General features: G+C 39.4%; 1 protein-coding gene across 4 annotated transcripts in view; it reads right to left on the reverse strand.

The window, feature by feature from the left end:
• Positions 1-26,646, reverse strand: part of MED13L (mediator complex subunit 13L) — a 318,626-nt gene that overhangs the window by 49,144 nt on the left and 242,836 nt on the right. For all 4 annotated transcript variants that reach the window (XR_007911907.3, XM_051826600.3, XM_051826599.3 and 1 more), the window contains 7 exons: positions 17,763-17,908; positions 14,176-14,370; positions 13,597-13,785; positions 9,593-9,758; positions 7,041-7,145; positions 1,126-1,854; positions 117-342 (listed from right to left, as the gene is read on the reverse strand). Coding sequence is in view for 3 of the 4 variants with exons in the window: in XM_051826600.3 (XP_051682560.2) it covers positions 117-342; positions 1,126-1,854; positions 7,041-7,145; positions 9,593-9,758; positions 13,597-13,785; positions 14,176-14,370; positions 17,763-17,908 (1,756 nt within the window). In the remaining variant the exon portion in view is untranslated. The remainder of the gene's footprint in view (positions 1-116; positions 343-1,125; positions 1,855-7,040; positions 7,146-9,592; positions 9,759-13,596; positions 13,786-14,175; positions 14,371-17,762; positions 17,909-26,646) is intronic.

The following is a 26,646-nucleotide window of genomic DNA, read 5'->3' on the forward strand; positions in this document are numbered from 1 at the left end:
AGAGCAATCAGGCAAGGCTATCTCAAACACTCTGCCTCGAAGTCTTCCCAAACATGGTGTAGTAACAAAGATAGAACCCACACCACGCTGGACTCTGTCTCTCTGTTAAATGGTACCTTATTCTTCTTCAGAGAATCTTTCTCCGACCCTTGTTTGCATTTCTTATTTGCTGTGAAGATGTATTTTATGTCACCGTCCTCAAAGGTATATGGGTCATTGACTTCTCCCAAACTGTCTCCAGGTTGCTGTGAGAGAGGCAATGGGTCAAGGAAGTGGAGCGGCTGCGTCTGGGGCTGCTTGTCTTGCCAGATTTTAAACCGTTTGTTAGGTTGTGCTAGAAGTCTAAAAGGGAAAATAAGTGACAATTTGAATAAGGCAAAATGATATTTCAAAAGAACAGCAACATTTATGATTTAAAGCACTTATAAAACTGAAACTAAACTTTAAACACTCTCACTTATGGAGGGATTTTCTTTTAGAGATTAAATTTGTGAATAAGCAAAACTGAACAGGCTTTTGTCAAGAATACGTGATTTTGCATCTTATTTCAATGATTCCCCTTGAAAGCACAGGTTCTCAGTACAGACTGTCTAGGTTCATCTGCATCACTTAATAGCTGCATGACTCCAGTTTCTGAGGCATGAAACTAACATAATAACGTAGCTGTGGTGAAGACTAAATAAACTGCTATGTGTAGAGTAATGGGTGGCTCAAAGGCAGTATAAATATTAAGTTGTTATTACTAGACTCACAACATACCACCCGAATGCTCACATAGCCTTCCTCATGGTGTTGGCATACAAGCGAGTCACTGACTGCAAAGTGGAAAGTTTCCTAAAGCTATATTCTTTGACTAATAGAAGGCCAAAAGTACACTTACACTAAGCATATCAAAACAGCACAATGAGACCTTTATATGCCAGAGTGTTTAAATAATGACATGTATGTTAAACCTCATCACAAACAAGGCATCTGATTTCTACATGCGGAATCTGGAATGAGGAAGAAAGCTGTTTTCATTCTGGGTCTGAAGGTGTGGCAAGCAAGATCAGGAGGAGAGGCCTCACTCCTGGGAGTCTGTGCCTTGCAATGAGAACAGGCAGGTGCGGCAGGCAGTTGCCTTACCTTTGCAATGCAGTACTCTCTGAGTTCACCTCCATTTTGGCATCACATCTCTCACCCTGGAGCTCTGGAGGCCTGAACTCAGCATCATCACTGGATGGGAGACGAAAACTTTGCCACCACTTATCTGATGACTCTGGGTTCGAGGGCCTAATCCCACAATATAAGGCTGTCTCGCTGACCTCTGCCATCAGAGGCAGTCTTTGGCCTACGAGGACAGTTCTGTCATCCAGAGAAGACAACTGCTGGAGTTCTAGCCCATTTCCATAGAGGGCTGGGTTCACAGGAACAGATGGCGGGTCCAAACTCTCCGTTTCCTGACCTCGTGGCTGAGGGCTGAGTGTTGGCGGCAGCGGGGAAATAGGGGAATGAGGTGAATCCATAGGATTCAGATTCATTTGCTTGCTTGTATTTCTGGAAGGCACGGCCATTTGCTTATCATACTTCCTACTGCTGGATACCTCTAAGGAGGAGTCTATCCCTGCCAACCCTAGCTTCTGTCCTGCTGTATCTTGCTCCATGCATAACTCTTCAGCCACGGAGGGCCTATGGTGAAATGGTATCAAGGGTCTCTTTTGCAACTTGTCTCCTTTTTCCTGTCTTTCTGTTGTTTTGTGCTTAGAAGAAGCAGGAGGTGCTAAAGACGAAGATGATGATGGTCCTGCACTGAACCCTGGTTGAGATATTGTGGGAGGTCGAGTGGGTCCTGTTGCACGTTTCAAAAGTTTATGCCTGAAATGAGAGTTAAAACCAAGAAACAAAAATGAATATGACTAGATAGCATCGCCATAACATCACAAAAAAGGGCCTCTAAGATTTACTCCACAGCTAAAAGCGTGGACTAAAAACCACAATCCACGCTGGTGGAAAGTAAAGGATCAATCAAAGACAAGGTGAAAGAGGGGAGACATGGACTTAGCAAGAAACATGAATGAATGCATTTCTAACCCCTATAAAATTACTAATTTGGAAAAAAAAAAACTCACATCTTTAAATTTGGTAAGGGCCTTAGCTAAGGCATTCATAATGCATCTCCAAACCATGAGAGCAGAATCATGAGATCACCTTTCATTTCAGGAAAAACAAAGTTTCCAATTTCTATTTTATAATACTCTAGTAACTCAAATATAGAATGGTTTATAATGGCTTGTTGTAAACTGGAAATAAAATAACTATGTATGTAACTCTCCCCTATGATGATGAGGGTCAAGTCCAAGAACATTTAATAACATAAATGTACTAGAAAACCTTGTATGTCACTATATCCAGGGAAGAACAAAAGACAGCTTTGGATCTTACAGACACACATTAAACCGAGAGAAAAGGAAACAGGCTGTGAGCTAACATCACACACACACGCACCTGGACCCTCTAAGCAGGAGCACCAAGTCTGCTCAGATGCTAACATACTTCTTGGCAAGCACAGGTGTGAGAAATGGCTCAGTAAGGGCCCACTAGATGATGCCAAGGTTTAATCTGTGCAACCAAGTTATACAGCAGGTCAGCCAGTGTCTCCCAATGTATAAATCATTCCCAGGGAAAAATGGAAGCTCTCCTGCAGCGTAGCAGTAACTCTCTGAGGCCACTAGGCATTAAATTACTACCACATTGCACTAAATGGTGCCCTAGCGGGCAATAAAAGGGATTTGTATGGCATAATGGGATGGTTTATTGGGACAGCGGGATGGCCGCTCTACTCCATGAGGCCGCTGAATAGTGTGAGAAGTGGACCACTCCCTAATGGGTCTAGTAATCCTGCTGCAGATCATCTGAAAACACTCCTGCTAAAGTCTTCACTATTCTGAAATAATAAAACAAAACTTCGACATTCAAGAAAGTTGTCAAAGCACAACGCTATCGACAATACGGCTAACGGTGTGCTTTAAGCCCCAAGGGCACAGCACCACAGAAACATGTGGACGTTTCCTTGGAAAATTTCCCAATCATATCTTCTAAGGGTGCTCATTTGAAAATCCAGACTCCAGAAATCTTTTACATAAAACTTTCTGATTTGGATTTGCTCAAAGACCAATTTAATATGGTAGACTCTTCAAAGTAAAGACTTTCTGCAAAGTGGATAATCTTACCAACCAAGTCAGATGTTTCACTGATATTTAATGACAGCTATATAGCCAAATGGTTACAGCAGAAATGTGGCTGATTACTGAGCAGGAGAGAACCTGTTGGGAGTAGACAGCAGGAAGAAACCAGAGCAAGGCCAAACACTGCAAAAAACACATGGTAGGAAAAAGAGGAGGGAAGCTGGACGAGAATAGGTATTTCAGAGGAAGTCAACATAAGATACAACGACAGGTTAGATCTAAAGAACGAGCAAAAATCAACATATGATGGTTTCTAGGCTGAGAAGAAAAACTGTAGTAGGACTACAATAATGTACTTGGTTTGCAGGGGAAAAAAAAAACATGTCAGTATGAAGGCTATTTCTTAAGGATAGCCCCTAAAATATAAGACTACAGCATATGTGAGAAGTCAGGTGTAGAGCTAAAATCTGAAAGTCAACAAAATGATGACCTGGTACACAAATACCTATTAAAAAAAAAAAAAAAAAAACAGCCTTGAGGGCCGCAGACGTTATGGTGGAGGGAGTCAAGCCATTACATGGGATCACTGGTTCAAATCTTAGTTACACCAACTTCTGATTCAGCTTCCTGCTAATGTGCTGGGGAGGCAGCAGATGATGACCCAAGTACTTGGATTCATGCAAACTGTGTGGGAGACCCAGATGGAGTTTCTGGTTCCCGGGTTGACCTGGCCTACCTTCAGGGCATTTGCAGAGTGAACCAGTGTATGGAAGATTCTCTCTGCCTATCAAATAAATAAATCTTAAAAAACAAAAACAAACAAACAAAAACACAGGGACTTGCAGATCTATCATTTGGTCATATCAGGATGCCTGGGTTCAAGTTTTGACTTCACTTCCGATTCCAGGTTCATACTAGCAAAAACACCTTTGGAGACAGCAGGTGACTCAAGCACTTGGTTACCTGTCACCCACATGGGAGCTCTAGACTGAGATTTAGTTCCTGGCTTCATCCTAACCCAGTCCCAGCTGTTGTGAGCATTTGAGGAATGAACTGACAGAAAATCTTCTGTCTCTGTCTCTCTATTCAAATAAATATAAACAAGCAAATACGTAAACGACTTGGAGATATAAACTTGGAGGTGTAAGAATTTACTTTTTTTAAAAAAAAAAAAAAGATTTATTCATTTATTTGAAAGTCAGAGTTACACAGAGAGAGAAAGAGAGGCAGGGAGAGAGGTCTTCCATCCACTGGTTCAATCCCCAATTGGCAGCAACGGCCAGAGCTGCACCTATCCAAAGCCAGGACCTTCTTCTGGGTCTCCCACCTGAGTACAGGGGCCCAAGGACTTGGGCCATCTTCCACTGCTTTCCTAGGCCATAGCAGAGAGCTGGATTGGAAGCAAAGCAGCCAGGGCTCGCACCAGCACCCATATGATGGATGCCGGTACTGCAGGTGGCAGCCTTACCCGTTACACCACAGAAGTATAAGAACTTGATGAGGAAATAGGACAGTAATTTCAGAAGACAAAAAGGACATTATTTATTTACACTTAAATTTACACATTATTATTTACACCAAAAATAATTCAAGAAAGTTAATAAAATTGTGATACATATCATTAAAAGGTTATTTTTGAACATATAATTAAACATATTTATAAGATAGGATATATGTATATAATGTATAGCTATCAAATAAGGGTAAATAGTTTTTCTATCTCCTTAAAAATTTAGCATTTTGGGGGCTGCCGCTGTGGTGTAGTGGGCTAAGCCTCCACCTGCAATGCCAGCATCCAATATGGGTGCCAGTTCGTCCCAGCTGCTCTTCTTCCAATCCAGCTCTCTCTTGTGGCCTGGGAAAGCAGTGGAAAATGGCCCAAGCACTTGGGCTTCTGCACCCACATAGGAGACTAGAGGAAGCCCCTCATTCCTGGCTTGGGAGACTGGAAGAAGCTTGTGGCTCCTGGCTTTAGAACAGCCCAGTTCCAGCCGTTGTGGCCATTTGGGGAGTGAACCAGCGGATGGAAGACCTTTCTCTCTGTCTCTCCCTTTCTCTGCCTATAACTCTACCTCTCAAATAAATAAATAAAATCTTTATGAAAAATTTATCATTTTTTGTGTTGGGTGCCCTCAAACTCTTCTCTAGTTCTTTAATATAATATGTATCTTTATAAAAGACAGAATAAATTGTTATAAATTACAGTCACCGTAAACACTACAGGTTATTCCTACTATCTAACTATATTTCTTAAAGTGAAAAAAGTCAAGATTAAAGGAAAGAGTAGCAAAAATATGAGGAGGGCACAAGCTAAGTACATTACAATTTATAAGCCTATGTACTTGCTATAGGTGAACCATAACTTGATGGTCACCTGACTATACCTCAGCATTCGTGAGAAGATACTTCTGCTACACAATTCACAACAGCCTACAGACAAAGTAAAACAGTGCACATCTATCCTAAAACCAGACAGATTCTCACATACCCAGAGGGAGGATCATTAATGAATAAACAAAAAAAATCCTCATTGAAAAATCAATCATGAATTTTATTAGGCTGATATTTATAACATTTCTCAACAAGAAGCTGACTACCAAAGCCAGAAGTTGCTAAAAGAGAATATTTAGGGAGTAGGCGAGAACAGGAAGATGATATCAAAACTGTTCTATACGCACATAAAGAAGTTAGCATATAATCTCAGGGGACCAGCTCCCCATGCTGAAGCCTATTCACACAAGCCATACATTAAGAACTCCAATAAAAACTCTAGAGAAATGAAGGATCACATTCTAAATATAGTTTTCTCAACTGAATGTTTCATAAAGATTGTGTAGTATCAAATTTAAAAAGAGGCTGGTGCTGTGGTGTAGTGGGTAAAGCTGCCACCTATGACACTGGCATCCCATATGGGTTTCAGTTTGAATCCCAACTGCTGTACTTCTGATCCAGCTCCCTGCTAATGTGCCTAGGAAAGCAGTAGCGCATGGCCCAAGTACCTGGCCCCTGCACCCATGTGGGAGACCCAGAACACCTGGCTTTGGATTGGCCCAGCTTCAGCAGTTGTGGCCATCTTGGGAGTGAACAAGCAGATGGTTCTCTTTAACTTTGCCTTTCAAATAAATAAATATTTTTAAAAGTTTTTGAAAATATATACTGCAGGAACGGAGCTAAATTGTCCAGCAAGCAAAAAATCACCACCAAGTACTCTAACAGTCAACTGAGCTGGGAGTAAGACCTATGATCCATTCAAAAAATTTGGGAATACTAATGAAAATCAGGAGATTCTCTATTACCATCAAGAACAGTCTAGGGCATTTCCACAAGTCATGTAGAAATTTTCTGCATAAAACAATCTGGAGCCCTCTCCGGACATCTACATGAATGAGCAACTAGGATATCATGACTCCAACAATCAGCTTTTACCAAGTGTTGCCAAATATCTTCCTCAGTCATCAGAAAACACTAACAACAAAAATAAAACCATCTATAGAAGATCTATTTAATTCAAATTCTATTAACCTAAGACAACTTGTTTTCAATATGTATCTCTACTTTAAAATTAGGAGGAATTAAATAAAGTCATGTATGCTAGAGCTCGAGACTGAATGTCTTGTCAAACCCACGCCTTTAGTTTTGAAGTAGCTAACTGGAAAAATCTGTGGGATCAGTTTGATAACAGGGCCAGCTATCTAATAAACTCTGAAAATGAAACTCCATCATCTGCATATAAGAATGGTCCTTTTCTTCTCTATTGGAGGAAGAGGAAGATTTAAAACAAAAGACAGAGAGAAGTCTGTGAGGCTAGGTGAGGAGCCAACAAGACATGCCGTCACTCCAGTTGACTACTGTTCCGCTTTGTTCAATACCACCCACCTGGAACAAGAACAGCTAACTCTTTGGGTTGGATCCACAAAATCCCAAGTAGCAGGACTGTTAGCAGGCTCTTCTTCAAGAGTTGGAGTTGACATTTGGTTCCTCCTAAGAAGGTTAAAAATTCCACTTATATATCTATATATACATAAAACAACATATTCCAGAGTTGATTATATTTTAAATACTAATGATATCCCATTGATACATAGTTTAGAGCAACCAAAGGGGGGAAAAAACGCTACTTGTTCCACACACAAGAAGCAGGATTCAAAATATTTCTATTTAAATTTGATACACATAGGTGGTAAACACAACAATTAAACAATGTCTGGCATTACTGTTGCTTTAAAAAACAGTCACCTAAGGGTAAATATTTCATATAGCAGTTAAGACTCTGCTTAGACTGCACACATCCCATATGAGAGCACTCGGGTTTGAGTCTCACCTCCGTTCCTGATTCCAGCTTCCTACTAATGTGCACCTTGGAAGGCAGCAGTGATGGCTCAAGTAGTTGGGTCCCTGATACCCAAATGGAGACCCAGACTAAATTCCCAGTTCCTGGCTTCCACCTAATCCAGCCATAGCTACGGCAGGAATCTGGGGAGTGGACCCACTATTGGAAATCTATGTCTTTGTTTCTTTCTCTGCCTTCCAAATAAATAAATAAATAAATAAAACTAAAGTGACAAAAATCATGGAGAAATAATTTATTTTAATACCTTTCCACAGCAACTATAAGTTATATACCATCTGAAAGACTGTTTAAAATATTCTTATAACCAATGTAATATTTACTTTCATTTAAGGGCAGTACTCCACCACTTTTAATGTGAACCAAAAGGTAAAACACAAAATTACTTCCTATATATCAATACTAACCAGTAACATAAAGTAGATCTCTATTACCACATCATGAAAATAGGAATGCAGGGCAATATTTTTATTAGACTGCCGACTTTGGTAGCTGACAATCCAAAGTGTTTTAATGGTGGCTCTAAGGCATTCTCTTGATCTCCACCCTCTCCTGCCTTCCTGAGTGTCTCCTTGCCCTGCTCTGTGCTACTGATAGAGGGGCTATGGTCTCCTGGAATTCGTGGAGGAGCAGGGTTGCTGGGGACATAAGCTAAGATGACAAATGCAAGGGGAAGAAAAAAAATTAATTTGGAAATTAGGCATTGCAGATAGAAGTAAAATATCGATACCAATTATTCTATAGGGAAAGAATCATTTTTAAGTAACTAGTGGTGCCTTTTAATTCTAGAATGTGACATGCTTTCTCACAGCAATTATTTTAAATTTCATATGCTATATCTTCAGTGACCTATTCTAGGATCAAATTCATTGGGCACTAAATGTTTAATATTAATTTGCTAAAACCTGGGTCTGGATATAAAACTTTGAATAGTAGTCACTTAAGAAAATTTAATTGACTTCTAAGTGATTGGAGTTATTAGCAGTTATTGACAAGAATGTCCATATTGGTTCTGTTCCAGAGAATCAGGACTCATTTCTCTATTTGCCATCAGTCACGAAAGTGGACATCTCATTCAAATTAACACAAACATGAAACCCTGATTATGTTTATATAAACCTGACAAATGAATAAGCACTTGTTGACTATTGTTTGTTATTATCATTTAGGCAATTAAAATATCACTAGCAGTTTTTTCTTAGAATCAATTCTCACTTTATTGCAAAAAATATATTAAGGAAGGCAGGCAAAAAAAAAACAACAGAGGAACGGGAAGACAAAGAAGAAAAGCTGGGTTGCGGCAGAAGAAAGCAGTTCTGTACTGTAACTGAACTGTAGTTCCCCCAAGTCAACACGCGGGAGCACAGCAGCTAGCAGACATAGCACTATGCGTCCTCAGTTCAGTCACACACGGACCACTGGAACCCAAGGCCAGTAAATGACAGTGACTGGCACAGACAGTCGTTCCCCTCTGTGACTGGGGAGCACTCATGGAGAGGAATCCAAAAGAAAAATCCTACCCACCAACAACGTCCTAAAACTCTGGGTTAACCTCTGAGCCGTCCATGCCAAAAAACATTGGATTGGGGCTGGCGCTGTGGCACAGCGGGTTAACGCCCTGGCCTGAAGCGCTGGCATCCCATATGGGCGCCGGTTCTAGTCCCAGCTGCTCCACTTCTGATTCAGCTCTCTGCTATGGCCAGGGAAAGCAGTAGAAGATGGCCCAAGTCCCTGGGCCCCTGCACCCACGTGGGAGACCCGGAAGAAGCTCCTGGCTCCTGGCTTTGGATCAGCACAGCTTCAGCGTTGCGGCCAATTGGGGAGTGGACCAACGGATGGAAGACTCGCTCTCACTCTCTCTCTCTCTGTGTAACTCTGACTTTCAAATAAATAAATAAATCTTAAAAAAAAATGTTGAATCAACACCATGCTATTCTTTAGATGACTAGGAACTTAAAGGCAAAACACCAATCTGATGACCTCTCAGGTTGGTCATGTCAAGTGCAGTTGACTGACCTCTTCAAGCAGCATTCAGACTGGTTACTAAAGCAAGGATCCAGATACAACTCAGAAAACGTACTTGGACTGGGTTCTGTTGAGGATGCATTCCTTCCAGACTCGGTGGACCATATGACTGTGGAGTTTTGGAGGAATCTTCCCCGATCTCTTTGGACTGTGCATAGTTATCATCCCCCCGTCTTGGGAACCTAGGTGACTGGCAGCACCCTGCATACCTCCACTCTCACCTGAGAAAGAATGACAATATGGAATGTTGGAATTTTCTGAAGAGAACTCCTAGTGCAGAATCTATTTTATTTAACACAAACATCCATTTCAGTTGTTGACACTCATATTCATGTAGTTTTGCCCCTCCCCCAGCAGTAAAACTATCCATAGCTAAGAGTAAATTTATGCCACAGTGGCTTTCCCCACCCCCGCCACCTCAGCACTTTATCTACTCTCCCTACAGCATTGAATCCAAACAATGCTCCCACATCAACAAGGGCACACACATATACAGGCATCCCTATTTCACACATCTTGGGTACGACATATAAGAAAGTGTTCACACATCCCAATATTAAAGATGCAAATGTACACAGATTATTTTGAACTTTTAAAATCCCAATGCAATAAATAAATTTCAGGGCAGAATAAACAGCAGAGGGAGCTTTATGCTCATTTAGCTCAATGGCCATGTCACAACAGCATACAGTACCTGGGTAGGAGAAAGAACTAAATGGCACAAGGCTTTTAACAAGGCTAAATTTCAAATTTGTGTGTGGATCTGTTTGTCCTTATGCTTCACATTATTTATGAAAGCTTAGTACTAAACACATAGAAAGGCTGTCTTGATATTTTATACCAAAGGATTAAAACTTCACTGATTTCTAATAAGTCCATTTAGTTATTGCTGATGATTATAAATATCTTACTACTTATATCTCATGCAAGACAAATACTGTAATTTGCAATATTAAATTGATTCATTTTCATCTATGAGTTAATAAATATATTGCGGGTTTTATTTTCAATGGAACTATAATATAAAACATCTTGACTAGAACAATCAGTTTAAACACTCAGGAAAAATGGTTATACTTAACTGAAAAAGAAGGAAGCAACTTTCTAACACAAACTAAGTATCCTTGGTAGCGATGCAATGTAAAATAATTACATGAGCTGAACGGTTGGGCATATTCCTATTTTAAAAAAGAACAAAACCTAAATGCTTAATATTCTAAGGAATTAAAATGCGTTTGTTCCTCAGAAAAGCACTGTTATACTACAAATGAGAAAAATTAAAGGACACAAGAAATTAGGCCTATGATTGCTACCTTTTATTTTAAAAGCTTCCTGACTTAGCTTATGATGCAAAAGAATTCATTTCAATTTTACAGTTGGTTTTCAAATGCCTAATATAAAACTAGGAAAGTGATGAAACAAACAGAATAACAAAACTATTTCCCCAAAAACCACTCCACAAAGTAGCTAGAAATACTATATGCCCACAGTAGCAAAAAGGAGTAACTTATGACCAAAGTGGTAGAGTATGAGAAAGCAAGCCACAGAGATTTTTTTTTATTAAAGTTGGGCTAGAGCTTTTCAGTGGTACTTAATGATTAAATTAAACTGTGGTATCTTACATGTAACTAAGTCAGACTTGAACTCCAAGCTTTTAAAAGCATGTGGAATGTTGCTATCCCCGATTATTCCCATCTATCAAACAGAAGAGGCAAGAGGAAGAGTGATTTTATCAAAACCATTTGGCCCTCCCATGCTCCCTACTAACCTAGCAGTCTCTTGACAATTTTAGCAGGCAAAGTAACCCATTTGATCTTATATCTTAAAAAACAAGGTAATGTTTAATATTACTTAACTGCAAAACGACAAAGCTGACCAAGATTCTCTCTGATGCAGCATTAAGAGTCCTAAGCTGTAAGTCAATACCCTATAATGTGAAAACTTAAGCAAATTCATTTTTCTACAAAGATATAAACTACAAAGATAAACTTTTGTTTAGTTCTATTGGTTTATCTTAGGGAATAAGGCATCAACAGAGGATTCACTTATTTAAGTTTAGCAAAAACACTATACACTAAATAAGGAGGACAGAATTTCAAGATCTATAAATTCCCCATAGAATCCCACTACAAGCAAAATTTTTTTCTGAATTTTATGAAATTTAGAATTCTGAACTGATCAGGGGTCATATCTACACAAGAACTTCAATTTTCAGTTAAATACAAATTCAGTATGACTTAGGCAAAACAAAAAAGACAAAAATTGGTAACAACTTAGTAATATTGTAGTATAACTTAAAAACCCAAATCTTGAGCTGGCATCATGGTGCACTGGGTTAAGCTGCTGCCTCCTGGCATTCCATGAGCATCGGTTTAAGTTCCTGCTGCTCCACTTCTGATCCAGCACCCTGCTAATGCTCCAGGGAAAGCATCGGAAGATGGCCTGAGTGCTGGGACCACTGCCACCCACATGGGAGACCCAGATGGAGTTCCAGGTTCCTGGCTTCAGTCTGGTCCAGCCAAGCTGTTGCAGCCATTTGGGAAGTGAACCAACGGATGGAAATGGATTTCTCGCTCTCCTCTCCTCCGCACAACCCCCTCCCTGACCCATAATCTTGATTTTCAAATGCACAAATAAATAAATATATTTTAAAAAAATCTTAATGCAAAATTAAAACTTTTCCAAATATTGATAATTATAGCCTTTATATTAAAATTACAACTATCATGGTTATTACAAAAGACTGTGAAGTTGATTTTTTCAGTTTAAAGTGGTTTTTATAAAATAGGTTGATGACAAATCCTTTCACAAAGGATGATCAAAATTCTCTGCTTTGTTATATTGGAGTTAGTTGCACCTTTTTTCCCACAACCTCAGCAACTATATGACTCTTAAAAACAGAAATGTTTATTTCTATGTCTCCCACACAACAGCTGAATAATGCCTTCCAGATAATGTGTGCTGAACTTGGAGTTTTCATTACTGCTTTCAATTTTTTAAGCTATCATTTGCACATCACTTTACTGTTCACAGAGCACTTTGAGGCACACTGTAACCTAATGCATATCATAACTTTGCATACTGTTAACAAAAAAGGAAACTGAGGTGCTGAAAAAGTATGAGAATTAAACAAGTCATTCACCTTGTGAAAGATTTTAAAATTAGGTGTGTTCGATCACAAACTCTCTGCTCTTTCCCAGTATGCTCATTAACTCTAAACAAGACACTTATTAAATGCCCACTGTGTGCCAAGTACTATGCTAGAAACTCCGAAACACTGTCTTATCACCTTCTACGTGTGTCACGCTTGATAGTCTGTTAGAAGGCTGGCAGCAACTTGTTATTTACTTTAAGGTTTCTGCCAACACGATCCAGATTAAACGTCTATAAATAATCTCATTTCAGCTCAAGTATGATGAGTATTCTTTCCTAAATGACCAGATTTCCAATTAAAACGAGATCAACTCCAACAACAGAAAAGGTAAGTACAAATAAAGAAGGTACAAATTCTCCCAATTTAAGCAATTTCTGATTGAAGCCTGTTCAAACTGCTATAAATAATATTTATTATCACCACAGATAGATCACTGACAGGGCCAGGTATCTGTTGAGGGCTCCTAGGTGCTTGTCTGACTTGCTATCATACTAAGGAAAGAATTATCCAAGACCTGCTGCTAGCTAGCAGTGGTCATTTTGGAAAAGGTTTCAGCCAGTCTCTGATTTGGTGTTCTCTATTTAATTTTAAAAACCAGCAAACCAACAAACAAACCATTCTGGCTCCTGCCTCCCTGTGTGTAAATATGTACAAATCTATAAAGGGGCAAACAGGCACGCAGAGCTTAAGAGAAACAGCTGAATCCTTCAATTAGATTAAAGACTACGATGGGTACATTTAAAACTCTGAAGTCCATAAACTGTTTAACCTTTTCCTTCTCCATTTTCTAAAATTCTCAAGTTACTCTACCACCCTCATCTCGTCTACTGGAAAATCTGTCCATGTTTTCTCACCAATTCCATGACAGGGTGACTAAATGATTCTCCAGAATGGATCACACTCACCGATGACAGCCTGTTCTGGAGAGGTGGGAGGGGTCAGAGGCAGGCCACAGTTACTTGGATCCTTCACACTGCCAAGCCCCTGCTGCCCAACTGTAACATGGCCTCCAGAACTACCAATACTCTGAGGAACTGGGATGTCATTCTGAGAGATCAAAACAAAAGCTGAAGGGTAGACCATCCGAACACCACCTGTAATGAAGAGGACAAGATGAGCTAAGCTTGAAAAACAGAATTCACATGAGATTGCCAACTTTAATATCCCAGTAGACAGGGTAAGGTTCAATAGGAAAATAAGATGCTCAGGAAGTACTGCCAAAAGTGATACATTTCATTCTTTCCTAAGTTAATAGCTGTTTAAACATGTGTTCCAACACAATGATAATAGCATTTGGAATACAGGGACCATTGGTTGCTTCAGGCAAGAAAACTACTCAGGATATACCACTGTGTCAAGAGATTTTTTTTTTAAAACATGGGGAAATTATGGAAATTGTTCCGATGAATCCGAATGATTATCTTTTTAAATTAAGGAAGATGAGAAAGACAAAGAAGTTCTTCAGGCAAAGTATTTTCTCTTACCAACAATTACTTCGACTGCCACAGGGAAATCATCATCATATCCCAGCTCCTCCTCTTCTTTCAATTCCTCCTTCTTTTTTAGCACCATCGGGTAGAAATACTGCCACTCCTCAATCAGCTTTCGGGTAGCTGGGTCTGACATCTTGTATGCATGGCCTGTCAGCGTGCCATTTAAGCCATAAGGACTTACCAGTACTACGGAGGGAAGGAGAAACACAAGGCCATACATTAGAGGAATAATTCTCACTTCATTGCAACACTACCTTTGTGGTAATTTTAAGTTAAAGCATAGAATCACCTAGCATACCTTTTTCTTTAGTTACTAACTCCTTTTCATGTTTAAAAGTTTCTTACTTTAATTTTCCAAAAGTTACTTATGTGCCTCTCCAACACCAATTTTTGAAGGAAATAAAGGACAATATTATGCAATCAAACAGCTGTATTAATACATAATATATGACTATCTGTACTTAAGGCATTATAAACATCTGTTTAATAACCATGAACACGGTGTGAACACTGAATCCTTTGTAACAGAAGCAAACTATTCAACAGGTACACCTCAAAACCTGCTAGAACTTGAACACGCTTCCTGTGGTTCCTGAGACTTCCTAAGCACTTGCCGTAAACAAAATACCCAAGATAAGCTTCTCATAGCAGGAAAGTCTTCACGTGAAAACTTGAAGCATAACGCTTACTTAGAATCTCAGTTATGATTGCTTTAAAGGCTTGCTTTTAAAACAACTCTTAAATGAAATTTAATTCAAAAGTGCTTTTATTTTCTTTCCATATTTGACCTGTCATTTTCATTGAGTAGGATATAAAAATGTAGTTAGCACAGAATTGTGAATAACCCAGCCACTTCTTAGCCCCAGGGTAAATATCTCAATCTTCCAAATAACATTTTCTGGGGATAAAGGTCACTTTCGGTCTTAATTTTTCAAGAAAAAAATAGTACAGTACTTAAATGAGGAATCCTTTTCTATTGATATTAATTTTCTAAAGCAGCTGCTGGGGGTTGGGGGTTGGGATGCCCATTTCTCACACTGGACTGTTTGATCTGAGTCCAGTTCCTCAGCTCCTGACCCAGTTTCCTGCTGATGCAAACCCTGGGCGGTAGGCAGTGATAGCCCAAGTACTTGGGTCCCTGTCCCTCGTGTGGGAGATGCAGACTGGATCCCAGGCTGCTTACTTTGGCCTGGCCCAGTCTTGACTGTGGTGTGTAATTAGAGAGTGAACCAGGGGATGAAGATTTCTCTTCATCTGTCTGTGTCTCTGTGCTTTCCAAATAACAAGCAAATAAACTTTAAAAAAAACCTAGCTCATATGTCATATCAATCAAGAGAGGAACAGTTAGGCAAATATTTCTTGGGATCCTTTCTACTGTTTCTCAGTGATCCAAGAGAGAAAAAAAATACTGACTCCAACCAACATGGTTAATAAAAGGTTGTTTTTTTTTTTTTTGCATTAATACTTTCAGGAAACTCCCCATCAATTTGGATAATTCTGTGCACCATAATTACACATATAGGCTTGCACCTACCCTAAGTATCTACACCTTCCACACCAATCATGGGAAATAAGCAGGAGAGTGTCCCACAAAAGACTTCTGTGAGTGCAGGCATTAGTAACAAATCAGGAAAACTAAAAGGAGTGTTCTATAGAGATCTGACATTGCTCATATTATCTTTCCCAGCTCTGAAGGTGAGGTCTCTTCTCATGACTAGTGAGTTCTTCTGTTATTGCCATAAATAAATGCTTTTATACGGAGTGATGAAGTCTGGGATAAAGTCAGATGGTCCTCAGCAGGACCTCATGCACAAAGTTAATCCTGACAGCCCATACCTGCACACAGTATAACTCTTTGTGTGGTTAATATGTAATTGTGCTATTTTGAATTTTATAGCTCATACAAAAACACATTTACAGAATGATAAAGCACATAGCTTAAGGTGTGTTGCAAGGGGAGGATTCTAGATAATACTTAGAATATAGTTAAATGAGGATTCAATTTTGTTTTTCCTCAAAAATTAAAAAAGGTTTAGTTATCTTTAAGGCAAGAAACAGATGCTTTCTTCACGTTAAATCAGAATATCGAAACCAAAAACCAATCATGAATAAAATGGAGGCTAAACAGTCTTAAGAGGCTATTATAGCAGTTACGATATTTTAGTCAAGTCTGTTAAAGCATTTTGGGGGCCAGCATTGTGACATAACAGGTAAAGCTGCTGCCTCTGATATCGGCATCCCATATGGCCACCAGTTAAAGTCCCAGCTGCTCCATTTCCACTCCAGCTCCCTGCTAATGGCCTGGGAAAAGCAACGGAGGAGGGCCCAAATGTTTGGGCCCTTGCTACCAACATGGGAGACCCAGAAGAAGCTCCTGGCTCCTGCCTTCTGCCTGGCCCAGCACTGGCCCTTGTGGGAATGAACCAGCAGATGGAAGACCCCTCCCTGTCTCTCCCTCTCTCTTTGATTCTTTCAAAATAAAAAAACAGATCTTTACCATAACAACAACAACAAAAAAAAAAAACACAAAAACCAGCAGCAGCCTTCACTAATCTCACACTGGATTAGATACTTCAAAAAAAAAAAAAAAAAAAAAAAAAAAGAACTATTATTCATAGAAATTTCCAAATTCCAAAGACAAAAACAAACACTCAGAATTCCCAGTTAGATCAAAAGGATATAAAGTTATTCTGGTGGTAAAGAAGAGAATTAACAAAAATATGAATGTACTATGTAAAATAATAACCAAGTACCTAATATCAAAAAAGAAAATAATGAACTATATAACTCTAGAAATTTGTTTGAAACTTTAAATACTAAGTTAAATAGTAATCTGTAAACCTTACATTCCTGAAATCTTGTTAATAAGCACAACAATGAAAACCTTTGTAAGAACTGTCAATTACTCACTGGATTATACTCTTCAAATATTTATTGATCTTCTGTTCTGAAGGAAGTTCTCTTTTTAAATTATTTTATATTCTTTTTATTTGAAAGGCAGAGTTACCGGGAGTTGTGGGAGGAAGGGGAAAAGGGGGGGGGGGGGAGAGGGGGAGAGAGGGAGGGAGGGAGGGACAGAGACAGAGACATAGATATCCGTCTTCCATGCACTGGTTCACTCCCAAATGGCTGCACAGCTGGGGCTGGGCCAGAAGCCTCCTCCAGGTCTCCCATGTGAGTACAGCAGCCCAAGCACTTGGGCCATCTTCTGCTGCTTTCCCAAGCACATTAGCAAGGAGCTGGATCAGAAGTGCAGCAGCCTGGACTTGAAATGGCACCCGCATGGGATGCCAGCACTGCAAGTGGTGGCTTAACCCGCTATGCCACAGTTCCAGTCCTTGAAGGAAATTCTCTAAATTTTATTCTTCCATACAATTTCACTAACACATTTTCATGATAAACTTCAGCAAAAAACTGGCAAGCTACTTAATTGTAAATTGTAGCCTTCCCTTTCTTCTTCAAAAACTTAACTTCAAAATGTACACTTGAGAAACTCATCCTGCAAAGCTTGCTGGGCAAGGAGCTACTCACTTGCAGGGCTGGGGAGGTGGCGAGCAGGGAAATGACCATCTACTTACCTTGAAATGGTGCAGGTGAAGACTGAGCCATGTGTAGATGCTCCTCATTGATCAAGTAAATTGGCTGGTGTTGGGCAATCTCCACACTTGTGCATACATTACTTTCTCCATGAAGAAAGAATGTGAAAGCACAGGACAAATGCTCACTAAAAAAAGGGAAAAGAATGAGAGTCAACTTCAAAATTTTTTTTTAGGAAAGGAAACAGGAAGCACAGGTAAGATATAGTCCTGCTTTATCTACTATTCAACAAATCAGACCTCGAATCAACTGTGGACAAAACAAACTTCAAGTTGATGGTAGACAAATAATCTAACAATAACTTGTTGACAAATCTGAAAGATTAGATATGCTGCCTTCTAAATTTTTAAAAATTATAGTGCAGAATGCTTCCTATTATATGTGCATGAAATCTAACTCCTATGCCAACTGTAACTCCCAAGGATGGAGATAGAATCAAAACATTTTCTACCTTCTCATTGCCTCACATGACAAGCTTAAAACTCTGTGAAATCAAATAAATGAGGAAATATCCAAACGGCTTTTTAAAAAAGTTGTTTATGGACTAGATGGAAAGGCAAGTTCTGAGCTGGGTCTAAAATGGCTACTGATTCTAGGAACAATGACAAAACAGCTTTCTTTATGTTTCATATAACAATAACATCAAATTTAAAAGTTTACATTGCAATAAAGATAAAATTGTTGATCTAAAAATAGCAATTATGGGTACTGCTATATATAAACTCCCAATACACAAATGTTAAGGTAATATAAGTCCCTAAATGGGTGAATAATCTATTAAATTTAATTCTTACAATTTGCTTCTGATCACAAATTTCATTGAAGCATTCTACTTCTCCATTTTCCACACAATTAGCCAAAAATTGATAAAAATGAAGTGTTGTGGAGAAAAACAACTTCAAAATTACAACAGGGGTACATTATTCCAAGTTCTCCTCAATGCACGACATTATGGCCTGCACATATTATGACATACACATATTGGATTAATGGTGGATTGGCTGATTTTTCAGATGTAAGCTTCAGCTGAGGGGTTTGAGCTGATTCATCTACTCGTGCCCACTATCCCAACAATATTCAAAGAAATCTAGATGGAAACTGTAGGCATGAAATGTTTTCTGGTTCCCCACTGTACAGATGGACAAACGGAACTAACAACCATCCACCAAAGAGTAAGTGCAAAGAATGGCGTGAGACAACTAAAGCGACACTGAACAAAACATGTCCTCACACTCAGGAGCATATGTGCTAACAAAAGATTGATACGAAGACACAAAGATGAAGCCTTGCACAGAAACAGAAATTACAACAAAATGCCACAGGAAGGCAAAAGTGCAGGATTTCCTCCATCTGAAATATACAAATACTTCCTGAGGAAAGGAACAAAAGAGAACAGGGCTTCAGCACTAGAAAGAAGAGAATGTATGATAGGGATGAAGCAAGGAGCATGCGTGGTTAAGAACAGGATGAAGCTGAGCAATTCTTAACAAGAAGAATGGTGCAACATGAGCTGAAAGGAGTCTGAAAAAGAAGTCAGAGACCACTCCTTCAGATTAAAAAAAATTATGTGCAAAATATAGGGGGCCAAATTAGTTTGGTTCAAAAAAGTCATCTGAATCTAAAGAACTGTTATGAAAATTTCAAACTGCTATTCACTAAATTTGAAGACTCCCCTCAAATGTGAGAGACATAAATGAAAAAGAACTGTATCAATGACCTGTTTTTATATTGAAAATTCTAAAAACAAAACATCTTTTTAAAAGCAACAAAACAAAACAAATTAGAACTTATGGTGGCAACATAACAAGCCACCAGTGACATGTAATTTTTGCCCAGTTCGGACCTCTCTGATCACAATGCCCTCACTCCTCACATGTGCTAGTGCAGATTTCTGGGTCCCCACAGGCTCTGATTTGGGAGGTCAAGGTAGGAATGAACTTGCATGTCTTTAAATGATTTTTTTAAAAGATGTATTTATTTATTTGAAAGGCAGAATTACAGAGAAAGAGGGCACATGAGAGAAATCTTCTATCTGCTGGTTCACTCCCCAAATGGCCACATTTTGGCTTGTGCCAGGCCTAAGCCAGGAGCCAGGAGCTTCATCCAGGTCTGCCACATAGAGGCAGAGGCCCAAGCACTTGGGCCATCCTCCCCCTGCTTTCCCAGGCACATTAGCAGGGAGCTGGACTGGAAGTGGAATAGCTGGGGACTCCAGTATGGGATGCTGGCATGGCAGGCAGCAGCTTTACCAGCGGTGTCAAAAGGCTGGCCCCCATGAATTTGCATTTCTAAGAGGTTCTCAATTGTCGCTGTTGCTGTTCTTGGCCCAATAGCCACTCTTTCTGAAGCCCTGAATATGAAAGTACCTCAGTCCTTTCCCAGCTATTAAATTATTTTTTTCATAATCTCCTAAGGTTATGTGAAATAAGAAGTAGTCAGGGACAATAATACTGTCATCAAAGTAGAATTCCCCTTTGACCTAGCAATACCACTTCTAAGAATTTATTCCACAGATAAAACTACGGAGCAGTTACTGACCACACAGTTTATAATGAAGTCTGAAAACAGCAAAAATACTGATCAGGAGAAGGGCTATCAGTACACTATGGTGTATTGCTACAGTTCAGTACGTGCAGCCTGTGAAAAGGACATGACCACACCGATAAGGGAAAAAGTCCGAAAAAAACTACGAGGGTGAGCGTTTGGTACAGCCATTAAGCAACTGCTTGGGTTGCCCACACCCCTTATCAGAGTGCTTGGGGTCGAACCCCCACTCTGATGCCAATCCAGCTTTCTGCAAGTGCGTGCCCTGGAAGGCATCAGGTATGGCTCAAGTAATTAGGTCTCTGACAGACACCCATGTGGGAGGCCCTGCTTGAGTTTCTGTCTCCTGGCTGTGACCTGACCCAGCCCTGGCTGAATGGCCATTTAGGGAGTGAACCAGTGGTTGGGAGATCTCTCTCTGCCTTTCAAATAAATAAATAAATATCATGAGAAGAAAAAAGGTTAAACATAGCATGAATAATATACTCTCATTTTTATAAAATATATTGGAGAGAGAAAAATATATGAACATACAATTTGTTCACAATGGCATAACATTTTTCTGGAATGAAAAGACACTAAAACCCTAATAATATCAGTTCCTCTGGGGAATTAAGCAACATGAGGAGGACAGAAAGGGATAATTCTCAATATTCTTTCATTCACTTTGACTGTGGGGCCATCTGTGACTCAGAATGCAATGGAGACAAGATCTGAGGAAGCTCCTGTCTCCCAGCCTTGTGCAGCATGCTTGGTGGCCCAACTTGTGCACACACTAGGGGAACCTATGTTTCACCTCATCATATTTGGTTCTTAGTTGAAATCTGCTGAGATCATTATTGCTCCTGATTCTGTTGTCCACTATACTGGTTATTTGATCAGTAAACCATCAACATCATTTCCATGGCATTGCCAAAAATGACCAGAGACTGCACTAAGGATACTGTACAATATCATCTCATCATATAACTCCAAAGTGACAAATTCACCAGAGTATTGTCACCAATTTATTATTTCTTCCCTACAGAGGATAATCTTACAAGGTTATGGCAGGGGCTAGCACTGTGGCATAGCAGGTAAAACTACCACCTCAGTGCCAACATCCCATAATGGGCCCATATGGGTTGCTACACGTCTGATTCAGCTCTCTATCATGGCCTGGGAAAGCAGTGGAAGATGACCCAAGTGCTTGGGCCTCTGTATCCGCATGGGAAACCTGGAGGAAACTTCTGGCTCATGGCTTCAGATAGGCCCAGCTCTAGCCGTTGCAGCCATTTGGGGAGCAGATCAGCAGATGGAAGATCTCTCTCTCTCTCTCTCTCTCTCTCTCTCTCTCCGCCTCTGCCTCTCTGTAACTCTGCCTTTCAAATAAATAAATGAATCCTTAAAAAAAAAGTTATGGCAAATGTCTCAATAAAATAGATGCATAACTATCATCTTTCTCTAACCTAGAAACATGCCTAAAAGTCAAATTCAGGTGATTTCATACAAAATCCAACTTCTCTCTTTTTACAGATGAGAAAACAGAGACAAAAAAGTTCAATGACATTCTTAAAGGTACCCAGGGAATTAGTCTTGAAAGTCAACGTTCTTTCCACTAGCTCATATATAAATAGTGATTCTCATTTATGCCCCTATTAATTTATATACTTTCATAACTAAAAAGAGATCAGATTTGTGACTGAAATTCAAACAAGGGGTTCTACAAACATAATTAGAGCTATATTATGTTACAGTGCTACTTTAGAGTTAGGAGGCAAATCTATAATACAAGCTCTGCGTCTATTTTTGTTTCTTTTCATGCACCCCCATTTTCACCTTACCCTTTGAATCACTATCTATTTCATATTCTCATCATTTGAATATTAAGAGATTCTAGATACACTCAAGCTTGGCCTCTTTCTAATTTAAGGGGAAGGCATGACTGTGCTCAAATTTACACAACTCATTCAGAGCAAAGTTGGAGTTAAGAACCAGGTCCCCTTCTTAGTGTAGTGTTGATAGTACACCCAAGGCTTCCTACCTCAGATCAATGCTGCTTTCATCGTCATTCACTAACATTGTAACAGACTACGGAACTTAAAATAGAGCTGCATCAACCCTACCAGGTAACAAGATACTATCACAAAAAACACAGAACCAAAAACATTGCAAGTTCATTCAAACTAGAACTGGAACCTTATCCTTGTTCTCTAATGGCACTCCACTGAACAAACTTTACTTTATTCCAGATGATTACTAAAAATGATCTTCAATTCCATTTATGCTCCCTCTACTCATGAGTCAGGTTTAATTCATTTAACCTCTCTCACCTAAAACATCTCTGCAGTCAACAACTTATTTCAGTCTTCCCTGGAGTTCCAGATATTCCCTTTCCTCTGGCACTCCCATATACATTTTCTCCCAATCCTGAATAACCTTTATTTCTCCTATTTGCACCAATAAAATTACACCCAGAGTTAAAATAAAAGGTCAAAATTATGCCACAATGAATCTTAACAAAAATTTGGTTGGCAAAGAAACAACTAAGTAAAACCTTAAAAAACACGTGTTAAACTTAAGTTCAACATTACATGATGATAAACAGAGAAATTCAACAAGAAATTTAAACAATTGTGAACTTGTTTGCACACAAATGTTACACAATATAGCTTATAAATGTAAATATTGCGGCACAGTGGGTTAGCCCCAGTTCAACTGACAGCTGCTCCACTTCCAATCCAGCTCCCTGTGCCCAGGAAGGCAGTAGAGGATGGTCTAAGAGCTTAGGCTCCTGCCACCTACATGGGAGGCTGGAATGGAGTTTCAGGCTTCCAGCTCTGGCCTGCCCAGCCTAGTCATTGCAGCCATTTGGAGAGTGAAAAGATAGAAGAGAAATAAATACCTCTCTCTCTCTTCCTCCCTTTCTAGTTCTGCCTTTCAAATAAATAAATAAATCTTTAAAAAAATTAGAATTGTAAGAAACCGACAAATTTAAAATTAATAAGGATGTTGGCACATTTAATAGAAAAACTGCTAAGAATACAAAAAGTAGGAATGACAAGTGTATATAAATTTGAGCATATATGTCAGCTTTCAACATAGAGACTCTATTCTCTTTCCAAGAGCACACCTAAGCTCTGCAGGAATGGAATGGGGAACAGGACACGGGTACCAAATTTCAGAGGACTCATGATGCACAGAAGACATGCAAGTATTTTCTATCAACAGTGTAGTTTTTAGTTATAAATTTTTTTAAAAAATGGTTAAAATAAAGTCATTGTATTTGGAAGCTTAAAATATCCCACTCCCTAGATAAACCATGGGTTATAGAGGAAATCATAATGAAAGCACAAAATATTTGAAATTGAATGACAACAAAAGTAATACATGACAAACTCGGAAAGGAACAGTATTTAACAATATATATATTTATGTGCCTACAAAAAAGTCAAACAATTCAAATAAAGTTGAGAAAAGGGGCCAGTGCTGTGGCATAGTGGGTAAAGCCACTGCCTGCAGTACTGGCATCCCATATGGGTGCCAGTTCGAGTCCTGGCTGCTCCATTTCTGATCCAGCTCTCTGCTATGGCCTGGGAAAGCAGTAGAAGATGGCTCAGTCATTGGGCCCCTGCACCAACGTGGGAGACCCAGAAGAAGCTCCTGGATCCTGGCTTCAGATCAGCGCAGCTCTGGCTGTTGCAGCCAATTGGGGAGCAAACCCGCAGTTGGAAGACCTTTCCCTCTGCCTCTTTTTCTCTCTCTGAGTAACTCTTTCAAGTAAATAAATAATCTTAAAAAAAAAAAGTTGAGAAAAAGAGTTAATAATGAAATAGGAGGTAAACAATAAAGACAAATATTCATAGTAATAAAATAGGAAAAAAGTAAAGAAATAGAAAGGTTGAACAAGATAGAACTGGGTTTTGACAAAGTAAAAGGTGGCAAATCAGTAGATCAGACTGATTTGAGGAAGGGGATAAAGGATGTCTATGCAAGGAGGGAGGTCTAGTAACAAAACAATTCTGGACACAAACAACAGGAAAGAAGCTAAAAGGGAAGTCAGAATGCCTTCACTGGAAACACATCACAAGTAACTCTGCCAGTAAGTCTCAAAGACATGAAAAGGATAATTTTCTATTTCAAAAATGGAGACTTAGACATTTTGAAAATAATAACTAAAAATCGACCCACTCACCTCAACACCATCTTTGAAGGCCCTACCAAGTTTTTATGGTTAATCAATTCCTCTTATTCAAATTGTTTTTTAAAATCTGTATTTATTTTTATTTATTTGAAAGGCAGAGTAACAAAGAGCGGAAGAAGAGAGGGAGGGAAGGAGGAACTGATTCATCTTCCATTTACTGGCTCACTCCCCAAATGCCCATATGAGCCAGGGCTGGGCCAGGCAGAAGCCAGGAACCAGGAGCTCCACCTGGGTCTCCACATGGGCCCAAGGACTTGAAACATGAACGGGATGCAGGGTCCCAGGTGGCAGCACACTCCACTGTACCACACACTCACTGCAAGATGCATCAGACTTGTATCCCTGGGTAGAATATTGAAATGAACAAGACTATCTCCAAACTGGACTATAATTTCAATACAATTTTCATCAATAACCCACTACATATTTTGACAACCTGACTATCCTATAAGCCCCAACATCCAGCTCCCGTTACCTTTCTGACCTAATTGCTTAGTTCTCTCTCCTTTTCCTCTCTCCATTCCAACCTAGTAAATTTTCCTGCTTATTCTTCAAACAAAGCAATCACAATTTGAACTTTCTTCCTGCTACCTGGAGTTCTCTACCTCACCTCCTACAAGCTTTCTTTAAAGGCCGCCATTCAGCCTGTCCTCACCAAATAACGGACAGTTTACCACTCCACCCTGCTCCTCCATGGCTCCCTCCCCGATTTTGCTCCCACAGCACTCATTACCCTTTGCTGTTATCTCTAGTACATCAACCAAAATGCTCAGAGAAACTGTGATTCTAAAAACATTTTGTAAATGTTGGATATCCCTTATTGGTAATGATTAGGACCAGAAGTATTTCAAATTTCAGAGTTTTTCAGATTTTGGACCATTTGCATAGACTTTATCAACTGAATATCCTTAATCCAAAAATCTATAAGGCTCTGAAATCTGGAATTTTTTTAGTGGAACATCAATGCTTGAAAGAGTTTCCAATTTTATAATTATCTCAAGATTTTCAGAGCAGAGACAATCAACCTGTATTAACGGTCTCTCTACATCATGTTTGTCTACTTATTGGAAAGAAAAGAACTTGTGGGGAGAGGGGAAAAGGGAGAGAAAGAATGGGAGAAGGGAGGGAGGGAGAAAGAGACAAGGGATGGGGAAAGTGGGAGAAAGGGAATGAATAAGGAAAAGGAGACGGAGCGGAGCAGGAGAAGAGGAGGAGATGACAACCTGGAGAAGTTGGTGGAGTCCGTATGTGATTGTGTTCATGAGTGAGCTAGAGTTCAACTGAGTTTTGGTTATTAAAATCAAATTCAATAATGTAATTATAGTATTGGAAAATATTAACATTAGGAACTTTGTAGGTGTTTGTTCTACAGCTTTATACTTACCACTTTATTTTCTAAAAAGATCAGGATGGCAATTTTGAAGAATAAAAGTAGAACAAATGCCAGAATAATTATCTTATGACTAATAAACACCAAGGCTTATGTTATGCCTGGAGTTTGCTCTTAATGATGTTATTTTAAGTGTCCCAAACAAACACCATTAAGGAGGCAGAGAATCACTGTAGCAATTAATTAAATTATTTTTTTAAAAAATTCTTACTTCAGGTACAGGTACTTTCTTACAACTATGTTACAATATGTCTCTAATACTTCAACAGATGTTTCTAACTCTATTCCAAGCTTCAAAGGTCCCTTTCTTTTGGAATTAAAGAAACAATCAATCAAAATGTTTTGTTTCAAAGTAACCCCCAGGGTAAATAGCACAATGCCAGTCCATGAACAGTCAGAAGTTTCTCACTCCCACTTCACCTTAAAACTTTCGAATGTGTCAGGTGTCAGGGTTTTAAGTAACACTCGTGTTTTTCTACAATGTAAATACATAGAATAAACGGTAATAGAGAAATCTCTCCCATCATTTAGGTGAAGAACTCAACTAACATCACCCTGCTCTCTCATGGCATCTGGCGCCCAAAGGAAACCTTCAGAGCTCAGCCTGGTGCACCATCAGCAAAAAGCTGGCTCTCCAGCCTCCCCCCTCCATTCCTCCACTCCCTGCTTCAATGAGCTTGGATGCTTATAGCATGGGCTTATGCTGCCTCTTACCTATAGTTTTATTTATGCTGTTCTTTAGCCTAGA

The sequence above is a fragment of the Oryctolagus cuniculus genome, chromosome 21 (assembly GCF_051225735.1).
Source record: "Oryctolagus cuniculus isolate XC-2025 breed Fujian yellow rabbit chromosome 21, ASM5122573v1, whole genome shotgun sequence".
Taxonomy (NCBI): Eukaryota; Metazoa; Chordata; class Mammalia; order Lagomorpha; family Leporidae; genus Oryctolagus; species Oryctolagus cuniculus.